General features: G+C 41.6%; 1 protein-coding gene across 2 annotated transcripts in view; it reads left to right on the top strand.

Moving 5' to 3' along the window:
* Positions 1-13,314, top strand: part of TLR6 (toll like receptor 6) — a 47,003-nt gene extending 33,689 nt beyond the window's left edge. The window contains exons 2-4 of one of the 2 annotated variants that reach the window (XR_013417108.1): positions 758-867; positions 5,060-5,142; positions 13,176-13,314. Coding sequence is in view for 1 of the 2 variants with exons in the window: in XM_078001436.1 (XP_077857562.1) it covers positions 758-867; positions 5,060-5,088 (139 nt within the window). In the remaining variant the exon portion in view is untranslated. Of the gene's footprint in view, positions 1-757; positions 868-5,059; positions 5,231-13,175 lie in introns of those variants that run through there. The other variant, XM_078001436.1, reaches the window with a different exon arrangement.
* The last annotated feature ends 724 nt before the right edge of the window (positions 13,315-14,038 follow it).

The raw sequence follows: 14,038 nt of genomic DNA, 5'->3' as shown, positions 1-14,038 counted from the left end.
CGCTTTTGTTTTGAGGGTCATGCATCTTCCCTGCCATCGTTTTTGGGAGGTTGAAAAATTGATCCAGAAATACCTAAAACAAAATACAAAACAAAACAAAAAGCAAAAAGGAGGCAAAACAAAACAAAAATCCATACATATAAAGTATCTCCTCTATCCATGTTTGCGCTGTTCCTTCTCATTCCCCCATCCAATGCCACAATTTGTTAAGTTTGCCTCAGTACGTTTTCAGTTCTTAACACTGGGATAAGAATAAACAGTAGATCCCGTAGTAAGATGACCTGTTAAAAGGAATGGGGCGTGGCAAAGATGGGCTTGGATGAGAAAAGGTGTCAGGCCGTTTGGGCTGCTCTACTACCTGTGTTCTGAGATGTGTGTTGTTAGGTAGTTTTGCCTTTGGTTGAACATCATAGAGTGCACTCACACAGACATAGATGGCATAGCTTACTACCCACCTAGGCTTATTGTTTAGCCTGTTGCTTCTAGATGATTGTAACACGATGCTAAGTATTTGTGTATCCAAACATACCTAAACATAGGAAGGGCATGGTAAAAATATGGTAAAAAAGATAAAAATTGGTACACCTGTAGAGGGCACTGATGTGGGTTGGCTGTGTCCCCACCCAAATCTCATCTTGAATCTCCACGTGTTGTGGGAGGGACCCAGTGGGAGGTGATTGAATCATGGGGGCCGATCTTTTCCTGTGCTGTTCTTGTGATAGCCAATAGGTCTCATGAGATCTGATGGTTCTTTAAGGGGGAGTTTTCCTGCACAAGTTCTCTCTCTTCCCTGCTGCCATGTAAGATGTGACTTTCTCCTCCTTGCCTTCTGCCATGATTGTGAGGCTTCCTCAGCTCCACGGAACTGTAAGTCCAATAAATCTCTTTCTTTTGTAAATTGCCCAGTCTCAGATATGTCTTTATCAGCAGCGTGAAAATGAACGAATACAGGCACTTACCATGAATAGAGCTTGCAGGACTGGAAGTTGCTTTGGGTGAGTCAGTGAGGGAGTGGTGAGTGAATGTGAAGGCCTAGGACATTACCATATCCCACTGTGGACTTTATAAACACTGTACATATAGGCCACACAAAATTTATTAAATTTTTTTTCTTTCTTTAGTAAGAAGTTAACCTTAGCTTATTGTAATGTTTTTACTTTATCAACTCTTTGCTTTAAAATTTTTTTTGGCTCTTTAGTAATAACACTTAGCTCAAAACACAAACACATTCTACAGCTATATAAAAATATTTTCCTTCTTTATATCTTTATTTTATGTTTTTTCTATTTTAAATTTTTTTATTTTTATTTTTCACTTTTTAAACTTTTCTATTAAAAACTGAGACCCACACACACACAGACACACATTAGCCCAGGTCTACATAGGGTCAATATCAATATCATTGTCTTCTACCTCTACCTCTTGTTCCTTTGGAAGGTCTTCAGGGGCAATAACATGCATGGAGCCATCATCTCCGATAACAACAATGCCTTCTTCTGGAAAACCTCCTGAAGGACCTGCTTGAGGCTTTTTTATAGTTAGCTTTTAAAAAACATGTAGGAGTACACTCTAAAATAATGATTAAAATTATAGTCTACTAGATACAGAAACCAGTAACATAGTTGCTTATTATCATTATCAAGTATTATGAGCTGTATGTAATTGTATGTGCTATGCTTTTATATGACTGTCAGTGTAGTATGTTTGTTTACAGCAGCATCACCACAAACATGTGAGTAATACATTGCACTACAATGTTACTAGGCCATAGGAATTTTTTATCTTCATTATTATCTTATAGGGCCATGGCTGCTGAGTGAAATATTGTTATGCAGTGCATGACTGTACCACAAATTGAGTAGCTTATAAACAATGGAAATATATGGCTTATAGTTCTGGAGGCTGTAAAGTCCAAGGTCAAGCTGCTGACAGATTTGGTGCCTGGCGAGGGCCCCACTTCCTGGTTCAGAGATGGCTTGTCTTTTCACTGTATCCTCACATGGGGGAGGGCACTCATCCCATTCATGAAGGCTCCACATTCATGACCTAATTGTCTCCCAACATCCCCAACTCTTAATACAGCTGTTCCTCCATATCCACAGGGGATTGGTTCCAGGAGCCCTGTAGATCCCAAAGTCTGTGAATGCTCAAGTCCATATATAAAATGGCATACTTCCAGCCTGGGCATCATAGTGAGACTCCACCTCCTCAAAAGAAAAAATACAAAAATTAGATGGGCATGGTGGCACATGCCTGTAGTCCCAACTACTCAAGAGGCTGAGGTGGGAGGATTGCTTGAGCCCAGGAATTCCAGGCTGCAGTGAGCTATGATCATGCCATTGCACTGTAGCCTGGGCAACAGAGCAAGACACTGACTCTGAAAAAAAAAGTGTACTATTTACATATAACCTATGTACATCCTCCCATATGCTTAGATCATTTCTAGATTTCTTACAATACCTAATACAATATATGTAAATGTTATGTAGTTGTTATACTATATGGTATTTTATTTTTATTATTTTGTATTATTGTATTGTTATTATTTATTTATTCATTTATTGAATATTTTCAATCCATGGTTGTTTGAATCTATGGATGTGGAACCCATGGATATGAAGGGCTGACTACATTATCCCTTTAGGGGCTAGGATTTCACCATATGAATTTTGGGGGAACACAAACATCCAGACCATAGCAAAAGGGAAGAGAAACCTAGGTTAGTGACCAGGGAGGGCTGCTAGGATGAGCCTTGATGAAAGGTCTTTCATCAGGGGGGTCCTGGGCATGTGGCTGGAAAGGGTCCTGGGCATGTGGCTGGGAAGACCCTTCAAAGGGGAGGGCACAGTGGGTGCAAAGTTGGAAGTGAAAGAACACCATAAGCAAAGAAAACATCAAATTGGCAGTGTTGTTGGATGTGTTAGTTTCCTGTGGCTACCAAAAAAATTACCATGAACAGGGGGGCTTAAAACAACAGAAATGTATTTCTCCCATTTCAGGAAGGCAGAAGTCAGAAATCAAGGTTGGCAGGGTTGGTTCCTTCCAGAGGCTGTCAGGGAGAAATCATCCCTTTCCTCTCTCCTAGCTTCTGGTAGTTGCTGGCAAACCTTGGCGTCCCTTGGTTTGCAGATGCATCAGCTGCTTCTTAGAACGCCCTGGGGGACATGCCCCAATTGTTAGCAGCTTTCTATAGAATGTGGCACATAGTACTTCTTTGTCTTTAGTTTTGGACCCAAGTCATAAGAAAAGTTCCAGTCAACACCCTGTTACGTAATCAGTAGAACCAACAGATGAGAAGAGAAACAAAAAATATTGGTAGGCTATTGAATTACATGGCAGATATGCAATCTAAAAAAAAAAAAAAAAGGCATCCTAAATTTGGGTTAAATAATCAATAATTTGTGCCTGTGTCTTCACATGGTGTTCTCCTCCAAGCCTCTGTCTTTTTTTTTCCTGTCTCTTACAAGGACACTCTAGTTGGATTTAGGGGCCATCTTAATCTGATGCCATCACATCTTGGTCCTTAACTTAATTAGATCTACAAAGACTCTTTTTTCAATGAGGTCACATTCTGAGATTTCAGAATAAATCTGAAATAAATGGACATAAATGCTCGGCAGGTGGATGGAGGACACTATTCAACCCAGTCCTCTGGGGTTGGCATGACCATCTCTGATGCCCTGGAGACTCAGTTCTGAGTGTGGCAGCAGAAAAGAAATGCTATCCTGGAAAGAGTGAAGACTCTGAAAGAAGCTGCTTGGAAAGTCAGAGGTACAAAGAAAGGAGTAATAGGCAAAGAGAATAGGGTGGATGGATGTAAGAGCATAGGAAAGAGACAGTGGATAGAGACCTGGGATAGAAATGGTGAGAGTGTGTGAGTTTTAAAGAGAGTGAGACCACAAATATGGGGAAAGGAGGAAGTATTTCTGCCTAGGTTTCTGGAGACTGATTTGATTAGAAAGGAATGAGACTAAACTACAGGGAGTAAAAGACCTGAGGGGATTTCTAAAACCACAGGGACTTTCTGAGAGTTTCAATTACAGTTAGTTTATGAGGAATCTCAACATCATCTAGTCCAAATATGGAGTCGTTTTTATTTTTCTCAGTCATTCCATCAACTGGATTCTGAAATTCTCCCCTTGTCACTCCTTAGTGATATCTTGAGCAGATTTAATACTTCTCCAGTCCTTTTGAGATATTGATACTGCAATCTAGTTTAAAATTCTAAATCTCCATCTCCATCTAAAGCTCACCTTCTTTCTGCATATCACAGGCTAGGTCTGTAGCTCAACCTTGGCATATATTTTGGAGGTAGGCATGGTTTATCTGAGATACACTCTTCTTGCCCCTCCCTCTCCCAGATCTAGCTTTTCTGATGTGGAGACCAGGGATGAGTGGTAAGAAGGAGGATATCCTTTTCTGTAATTGTGTTGATTAAGGTATAGGCTAAGCTGCAGGACAGGGAGACCTCAAATACAGAGGCTTAAATAAGATTGAGGTTTATTTCTTTCTCATATAATAGAAAAAGTATAGCTAAGAGGTCTAGAATAGGTAAGCTGTGTCTATTCCACAAAGTCATTCAAGGGCTCAGGATGACCAGATGGCTCTCTTTCCTATAGCTCTGGTCTTATCCTATGGCCTCCATTCTCCCTTGCATGGAGCCACAGGAGCTGATGAAGCCTTCCTGTGCCTTTTTGTGTGTGTGTGGCCCAAGGGATGCTGAGATGGAGATACACCCCCTTTCCCAGGTACCTGATACCACAGTCTCTAATTGCCAGTTGGCAAGGGTTGGTCCAATGGAAATCTCCAACAGAGTAGACACCAGTCCCTCTACTAACTTACACTCCTGAACCCCCAGGGAGCACGTGTCATGTTCTCTAAGACTGCTCAGAGGGGCAGGGGGGATCAACCTCAGAGGGTGATCCTGCACATTGCTGCATCAAAACAAGCATCCTCTTGAATAAAGAAATGCCTGATTTGCCTGTTCGGTGTCTGTGAGTAATTTTACTGTTATTCCCCCTTCACTTGGCTTGAGAAAGAGATGTCATCTCTTGCACAGGGAGAAGAGCTTGCCGGCTTACATCATAAACCCTCATCTCCTGGTGCTGCTGACTCTCCTGCCACCCTCCCCAGCATTCTCAGGTGAATGAGGGAGGTAGGGTGAGGCGATGCTGTGGACAGTGCTATCTGGTTCAACTGTTTCTTAGAATGCCCTGGGGGACATGCTCCAGTTGTTAGCAGCTTTTATAGAATGTGGTACATAATACTTCTTTGTCTTCAGTTTTGGACACAAGTCATAGGAAAAGTTCCAGTCAACACCTTATTGTGTAATCAGTATGACCAACAGATGAGAAGAGAAACCAAAATTGTTGGTAGGCTATGAATTATATGGCAGATGAGCAATCTAAAAAAAGTATCCTAAATTTGGGTTAAGTAATTAATAAAAAAGACTTTTCGTGTGTAGTAATAGAAAAAAAGGCAAAGAATAATGGTATTGGTTTATGTCTATTGGTTCAAAAAGTCCACTTTATAAAATATATATTTTAAAAAATTGTTCAACCAGGTGCAGTGGCTTATGCCTGTAATCCCAGCACTTTGGGAGGCCAAGGTGGGTGGATCACCTGAGGTTGGGAGTTCGAGACCAGCCCGACCCACATGGAGAAACCCTGTCTCTACTAAAAATACAAAATAAGCCGGGCGTGGTGGTGCATGCCTGTAATCCCAGCTATTCAGGAGGCTGAGGCAGGAGAATCGCTTGAACCCTGGAGGTGGAGGTTGTGGTGAGCCGAGATCGTGCCATTGCACTCCAGCCTGGGCAGCAAGAGCAAAACTCTGTCTCAAAAACAAGAAAAGAAAATAATTGTTCATACACATCCCAAGGCAATATTGCTGCTTATTGCAGAATTATTTCTAATTGTGAAAATTGGAAGTAATTTAAATATCCAACAACAGAAGATTGGTAAAATACATTATAAATGAAAATATTAAAAATTGCATTATAAATAAAATGTTATATTATCCAGCCAATAATCATGAAATTGTAGGTGGATAATTACTGGCATGAAAAAATATTTATGATAGATTATAGATTAAGACAAGCATATTACAAACAGTATACATAGTATGATGCTATGTGTGTGTGCATGCACTTGGGCATGTGTAAGTAGATAAATTGTTATAAACTTTCTGAACCACAATTTGCAGTAGGAGCCAAGAATCTAAAGAATGTTAATATATAGAGAAAAATGACTGCATGGTTGCTCTAAAAAATGATATTGGTGTGATTCTATTTGGTGAGATTACTATTTATTTAAATATTTTAACATTTATTTATATTTCCTGATTTTTCTTCAGTAAACATTTATTACTTGGATAATTGAAAATTAAAATACTAAAAAAATACATTTGAGAAGAACACATACATATATATCTATCTTGTTATGGAGAAAAACTTTCTAAATCTAAAAGCTGGGTAGCCATGGTGTACTGGAGCTTGCTTGTACAGATTTGTTAAATCTGATTCTAAAGTATTCAGGGCCAGGCACGGTGGCTTACGCTTGTAATCCCAGCACTTTGGGAGGCTAAGGCGGGTGGATCACTTGAGGTCAAGAGTTTGAGACTAGCCTGACCAACATGGTGAAACCCTATCTCTACTAAAAATACAAAATTAGCCAGGCGTGGGGGCACATGCCTGTAATCCCAACTACTAGGGAGGTTGAGGCAGGAAAATCACTTGAACCTGGGAGGCAGAGGTTGTGGTGAACCGCGATCATGACATTGCACTCCAGCCTGGGCAACAAGAGTGAAACTCCGTTTCAAAAAATAAAATCAAATATAAATAAATATATAAATAAAAATAAAATATTCAGGAATTTTGCCAAAAAATTAGTTGGTAGCTAGCCCTCAGCAATAGTGGGAATATTGATACTGCAGATATCAGCAAATGCTACAGATCAGACTTTTCTTTTGAACCTGCTTTACCAGCACACATCTGAATGACAGTGATAGCAAAGAAAAGGGGAACTTACTTGCTTATGTAAAAATTAAATGTGGGGCCTAGTGGCAAGTGATTAGATCATGGGGGAGGAGTTCTCATGAATGGGTTGACATCATTGCCTTAGTGCTATTCTTGTGATAGTGAGTGAGTTATTGTAAGATCTGGTTGTTTAAAAGTATGTAGCACCTCCCCACACTCGCTCTTGCTCCTGTTCCTGTTATGGAAGACGCCATGCTCCCCCTTTGCCTTCCACCATGATTGAAAGCTCTGTGAGGCCTCCCCAGAAACAGAAGCCACTATGCTTTCTGTACAGCCTGTGGAACTGTGAGCCAATTAAATCCCTTTTCTTTATAAATTAGTTAGTCTCAGGTATTTCTTTATAGCAGTGCAAGAACGGACTAAAACAGAAAATTGGTACTGAGGAGTGGGGCATTGCTATAAAAATGCCTGAAAATGTGGAAGCAGCCTTGGAATTGGGTAACAGGCAGAGGTTAAAAGAGTGTGGAGGGCTCAGAAATAGACAGGAAGATGAGGGAAAATTTGGAAATTCCTGGAGACTTGTTAAATTGTTTTGACCAAAATGCTGATAGTGATAGGGATAATGAAGTCCAGGCTGAGGAGGTCTCATACAGAAATGAGGAACTTATTAGGAACTGGAACAAAGATCACTTTTGTTAAGTGTTAGCAAAGGACTTGGAAACATTGTGTCCCTACCCTAGGAATCTGTGGAACTTGGAACTTGAGAGAGATCATTTAGGGTATCTGGCAGAATAAATTTCTAAGTTTTAAAGTGTTCAACATGTGGTCTGGCAACTTCTAGCAACCTATGCTCATATGTGTGAGCAAAGAAATGACCTGAAACTTGAACTCATATTTAAAAGGAAAGCAGAGTGTAAAGGTTTGGAAAATTTGTATCCTGGCCATATGGTAGAAAAGAAAAGCCCACCTTCAGGAGAGGAATTAAGTAGGTTGCAGAAATTTTCATAACTAAAAGAAAGGCAAATGCTGACAGCCAAGACAATGGGGAGGTGGCTTCGAAGGCATTTCAGAGACCTTAGAGGCAGCCACTTCCATCACAAGCCTAAGGAGGCTTAGGAAGGAAGAATGGTTTCCTGGGCCAGACCCAGGGACACTGCTCCTCACATCCCAGCCACTCTAGCTCCAACAATGGCTCAAAGTGGCCCAGGTACAGGTCAGGCCACTGCTTCAGAGAGTGTAAGCTATAAGCCTTGGCAGCTTCCACGTGGTGTTAAGCCTGCAGGTGTGCAGAGTGCAAGAGTTGAGGCTTGGAAACCTCCACCTAGATTTCAGAAGAAGTATGTAAAAGCCTGGATGTCCAGGCAGAAGCCTGCTGTAGGGCTGGAGCCTTCATGGAGAACCTCTACTAGAGCAGTGTGGAGGGGAAATGTGGGGTTGGAGCCCCAACACAGAGTCCCCACTGGGGCACTGCCTAGACGAGCTGTGAGAAGAAGGCCACTGTTCTCCAGACCCCAGAATGGTAGATCCACTGGCAACTTGCACCTTGTGCCTGGCAAAGCTTCAGGCAGTCAACACCAGCTTGTGAGAGAAACTGTGGAGACTGAACTCTGCAAAGCCACGGGGGAGGAGATGCCCAATGCTTTGGGAGCCCACCTCTTGCACCAGTGTACCCTGGATGTGAGGCATGGAGTCAAGGGAGATCATTTTGGAGCTTTAAGATGTAATGACTGCCCTGTTGGGTTTCAGAATAGCATGGGGCCTGTAGCCCCTTCCTTTGGCTGGTTTCTCTCTTTTGGAACAGTTGTACTTACCCAGTGCCTGTACCCTCACCGTTTGGGAGTAGCTAACTTGCTTATGGTTTTATAGGCTCATAGGTGGAAGGGACTTGCCTTGTCTCAGATGAGACTTTGGACTTCTTTTGAGTTAATGCTGGAATGAGATAAGACTTTGGGGGACTGTTGAGAAGGGATGATTGTATTTTGCAATATGATAAGAACATGAAATTTGGAGATGCTGGGGGTGGAATTATATACTTTGGATCTCTGTCCCCACTAAATCTCATGTCCAATTGTAATCCCCCAGGTTGGAGGTGGGTCCAAGTGGGAGGTGATTGGATGGGGGTAGAGTTCTCAAGAATCTGTTAGTATTACCTTCTTGGTGCTGTTCTCATGATAGTGAGTAAGTGAGTTATCATATTATGAGATCTGGTTGTTTAAAAGCATGTAGCACTTCCTATCTCTCTCTCTCTCTCATTCCTGCTCTGGCCATGTTCCTGGTCTCTCGTTCACTTTTCACCATGATTGTAAGTTTCCTGAGACCTCTCCAGAATCAGAAGCCACTGTGTTTCCTGTACAGCCTGCAGAACTGTGAGCCAATTAAACCTCATTCCTTTATAAATTACCTAGTCTCAGGTGATTTTTTCAGCAGTGCAAGAATGGACTATTACACAATTAAACAGTAAAAAACAGAACCCTGAAAGAAAAATAGGTAAATGACATGAACAGGTAATTCACTAAAAAGATACATATTGCCAATAAAAGAAGAAAATAAAAATAAAACAATAATGAGATGTCACTCTACATCTATCAAATTAACAGATCTCTAAAGTGTTATTTTTGTGGAGGATGCATAGAATGTCTACCCCAGCACACTCTTGGAGGGCAGGTAAAGTGGAACAAACTTTATGGAGAGCATTTGGTGGTATGTAGCATAACAATGCTCATGTTCTTCAACCTAGTTATTCTTTCCCAGAAATTTATCCTAAAGCAATAGTAAAAGATTCAGACCAAGATTGTGCACAAAGGTGCTTATAACATTTTGTGAAATGGAAAGGGCAAATCTCCCCTCAGACAGAGCTGAGGATGACTGATCATGAGCTAAGATTTACTCAGGTACTGATATATCAGTGGCAATTTTAAACATTTGGCTGGAAAACTTTAGGTCATTAAGGGAGAATTTATTAAAAGATAAATGTCCAAGTGATGACATTTCTCATTCCCAACACGTTTACAGGGTGCAATTTTGAAGTTCTAGGATCGGGTGGGTAAGAGAAACTATAGGACTCTGTAGGGGCAGTAGGGAGGAAAAGAGGGAAAGGAAGATCACTATTCTGCACATTGATGTGAGTGCTAACCTCACTGCGAGAAGCACTTCACAAATTATGACACTGTGCCTATAGCATTTGTTTCTTTCCTTATTGATTAATAAACCATACTATCTACTCCTTCGTGATAAAAACACCTAACAAGCTAGGAATAAAAGAGGATTTTCTCAACTGATAAAAAGCATCTATGGAAAAACTCACAGTTAACATTATACTTAATGGTAAAAGATATACTTAAAGCTTTTACCCTAACATCAGGAACAAGATAAGGATGTCTGCTCCCACTACTTTTTTGAGACTAGATCTCATTCTGTTACCCAGGCTAGAGAGCAGTAGTGTGATTATAACACACTGCAGCCTCGACCTCCAGGCTCAAGCAATCCCCCAACCTCAGCCTCCCCGGTAACTGGGAGTTTAGGCACACATCGGTATGCCTGGCTAATTTTTTTTTTTTTTTTTTGGAGAGACAGAGTCTCCCTATGTTGCATATGCTGATCTTGAACTCCTGGCCTCAAGTGATCCTTCTGCCACAGCCTCCCACAGTTCTGGGATTACAGATGTGACCCACTGTGCCTGGCCCTGCTCTCACCACTTCTAGTCAACATTTTACTGGAGGTACTAACCAGGGCAATTAGGAGTTAAGAATCCATATTGGAAAGGAAGAAGTAAAACTGCCTCTATTTGCAGATGATGCTGAGACCAGCTCGGTCGAGGAGACCCTAACCCAGCGGCGCTAGAGGAATTAAAGACACACACGCAGAAATATAGAGGTGTGAAGTGGGAAATCAGGGGTCTCACAGCCTTCAGAGCTGAGAGCCCCGAAAAGAAATTTACCCACATATTTATTAACAGCAAACCAGTCATTAGCATTGTTTCTATAGATATTAAATTAACTAAAAGTGTCCCTCATGGGAAACGAAGGGATGGGCGGAATTAAAGGAATAGGTTGGGCTAGTTAACTGCAGCAGGAACACGCCTTTAAGGCATCAAGCGCTCATGCTATTGTTTGTGGCTAAAGAATGCCTTTAAGTGGTTTTCCGCCCTGCCCAGGGCAGGCCAGGTGTTCCTTGTCCTCATTCCCATAAACCCCCAACCTTCCAGCTTGAGCGTTAGGGCCATTATGAACATGTCACAGTGCTGCAGAGATTTTGTTTATGGCCAGTTTTGGGGCCAGTTTATGGTCATATTTTGGGAGGCTTGCTCCTAACAGATGATGTTATTTTCTTTATAGAAAATACTTAGAAATCCACTTGTCTTAGTCAATTTGGGCTGCTGTAAAAAGTGCTAGAAACTGAGTGGCTTATAAACAACATAAATTTATTTTTCATTGTTCTGGAGCCTGGAAGTCTGAGGTCAGAGTGTCAGCATGGTTGGCTTCTGGTGAGGGCCTTTTCTGGGTTGTAGACTGCTGTCTTTTGTTGTACCCTCACATGGCAGAAAAAGGACTAGCAAGCTCTTTGGGTCTTTTTTTATAAGGGCACTAATCCCATTCATGAGGGCTCCACTGTCAAGACTTGATTACCTCCCAAATGTCCCACCTCCTGATATTATCACATTGAGGGTTACGATTTCAACATATAAATTTTGGGGCAGTACACACATTTAAGTCTATAACACCACTAAAAGACCATTAGAACCAATAAACAAGTTCAGAAAGATTGCAAGATACACATCACTATATAAAAATCAATGATACTTCTATACAGCAGCAATGAACAAATCAAAAATTTGAAGAACAGTGCATCAAAAAATACTTAGAAATAAGTTGAAAAAAAGAAATACAAAACATATACTCTGAAACTATAAAAGACCATTGAAAAAAATTAAAGACCAAAATCAATAAAAGACATCCCATGCCTGTGAATCAGAAGATTTTTTTTTTTTTTTTTAGACAGAGTCTTGTTCTGTTGCCCTGGCTGGAGTGCAGTGGTGCAATCTTGGCTCGCTGCAACCTTCACCTCCTGGGTTCAAGTGGTTCTCCTGCCTTAGCCTCCCGAGTTAGCAAGGATGTAGAGAAATTAGAGCTCTTAACTATTGCTGATGGGAATATAAAATGATATCAAGACAAAAGTGGCTCCATCTTGGGTGCTAATCCACCATGTTGACTTCTGATTAGCCTCAGTCCCATGAATGTCTCCTGATTCCTACTTTATTTACTATCCTTAGTGTTCTCACTATAGACAGTAGGAAGGGGTCTAAGCTGTTGATCAAGAATCAGGTCTTTCAAAGGCCCACTATTCTGGCATTGGGTTGCTCATCTATTTTTTCTTTGCCTACTGCAGCTGAGATCAGATCATACCACATTTGTTTCCTGGTAAATCTAACTGGGCCTTTCAGGCTTCCCTTTTTAAGTTCAGCAGAATTGGCTTCTTCCTTTTTCCAGGAAAGAATTCAAGCCGGAGGTAGAAGAAAACAGTTTTATTGAACAGGCAGTGTTATATCTCTGGTGGTGTTACAGTTCCCTGACTGCTCCCGCAGAACAGGGCTACCCCATAGGCAAAGTAGCAACTTAGGGCAGTTTTGCAGTCATATTTATACCCACTTTTAATTGCATGCAGATTAAAGGGCAGTTTTTGCAGAAATTTCTAGGGAAGGGTTAGTAATCATTGGGTCATTGCCATGGAAAAGGGTGGTAATGTCTGGCTGTTGCCATGGCAATGGTAAATTGACATGGCACACTGGTGGGTGTGTCTGATTGAAAGCTGCTTTCACCCCATCCCTGTTTTAGCAAGTCCTCAGTCTGGTCCAGTGTCTGAGCCCCGCCCTGGAGTCGAGTCCTGCCTTCTACCTCAAAGCCATTAAAAACTTTAATTCAGTTGAGACAAATATAGGGCTGGTACCACACCAACAACTCAGGACTACCATAGAGGATGGTCCATTAACCATAGTGGCAAACAAAGTCCAGCCAGACAAATTTCTACTGGAGCTGGTAAAAGGCCAACAGCAAATATTATTTGGGACTCCCCAAGACCTTGAGGCAGAGGAGGGAACACTTGAATGGAAGTTTGACTGGCAATCTTCCCCAGGTTGGATAAGGTTTTTTTTGTTTGTTTTTGTTTTTTTGTTTTGTTTTGTTTTGTTTTGTTTTTTTACTAGAGAATGGGGAATTCCTTGGCAACTAAAGAGGTCTTCATTGATCCTGCTGGAGTCTGGACCAAGACGCTCCACATAGCCATACACTGAACATGGCCCTTTTTAAAGGACACTCTTGGTGGCCGCTTGGTATATTTCTTTGCTGCCCCTGTGACCTTACCCTTGCCCTCAGGCAACATGTTTGGTGTGCACCCTCAGCCCATAGTCCTCGGGCTGTCTGTGTCATAACTAAAAGAGATGAAGCTACCATAGCCATTTTGCCTGATGGGGAAGAACTGCCCTGCCAAGTACCTACTTGACACTCATATTTCCTCCCATAGTCTTCTGTTCCTGCTGCTGCCCTGCCCTGCAAAATGCCTCTTGGTTTGGATTCTGGAAAATACGATGTCAAAGGCATGATTAATTCTGTGTCTCATACTTGGCACAGGTATCATTGCCTGTTGTTTGTATTGTTGCTGCAGCCTCTGCTTACAAGTAGAAAATAAACCGATGCAATGTGTCACCCACATCACCAAAATGACTGCAGTAACCCCTTTCCCCCAGAGGCTCAGGACCCATCATGGAAGAGGTGGGCACTTGAGGTTGTAAGAGCTGGATCAGAGGGGTGGAGTGTGGAGGCAAATGTGGCTCCATCTTGGATGCTAATCTGCCATGCTGACTTCTGATTAGCTCCAGTCTCCTGAATGCCTCCTGATTCCTACTTTATTTACTGTCCTTAGTGTAAGAACATGAACTCACTATAGATCCTGACTTTAGATCAAAGCAACATTGATGTTATCACACATATTATAGGCTATCATGCACATAACAGTCTTGCCTGTTCTGGAAGGTGGCCTTTCGCTGTCTCTATAGAGCATGTACTTCCT

The sequence above is a fragment of the Macaca mulatta genome, chromosome 5 (genome assembly GCF_049350105.2).
Source record: "Macaca mulatta isolate MMU2019108-1 chromosome 5, T2T-MMU8v2.0, whole genome shotgun sequence".
Taxonomy (NCBI): Eukaryota; Metazoa; Chordata; class Mammalia; order Primates; family Cercopithecidae; genus Macaca; species Macaca mulatta.
The sequence above is the reverse complement of the archived record's forward strand: the minus strand, read 5'-3'. Positions and strand labels throughout refer to the sequence as shown.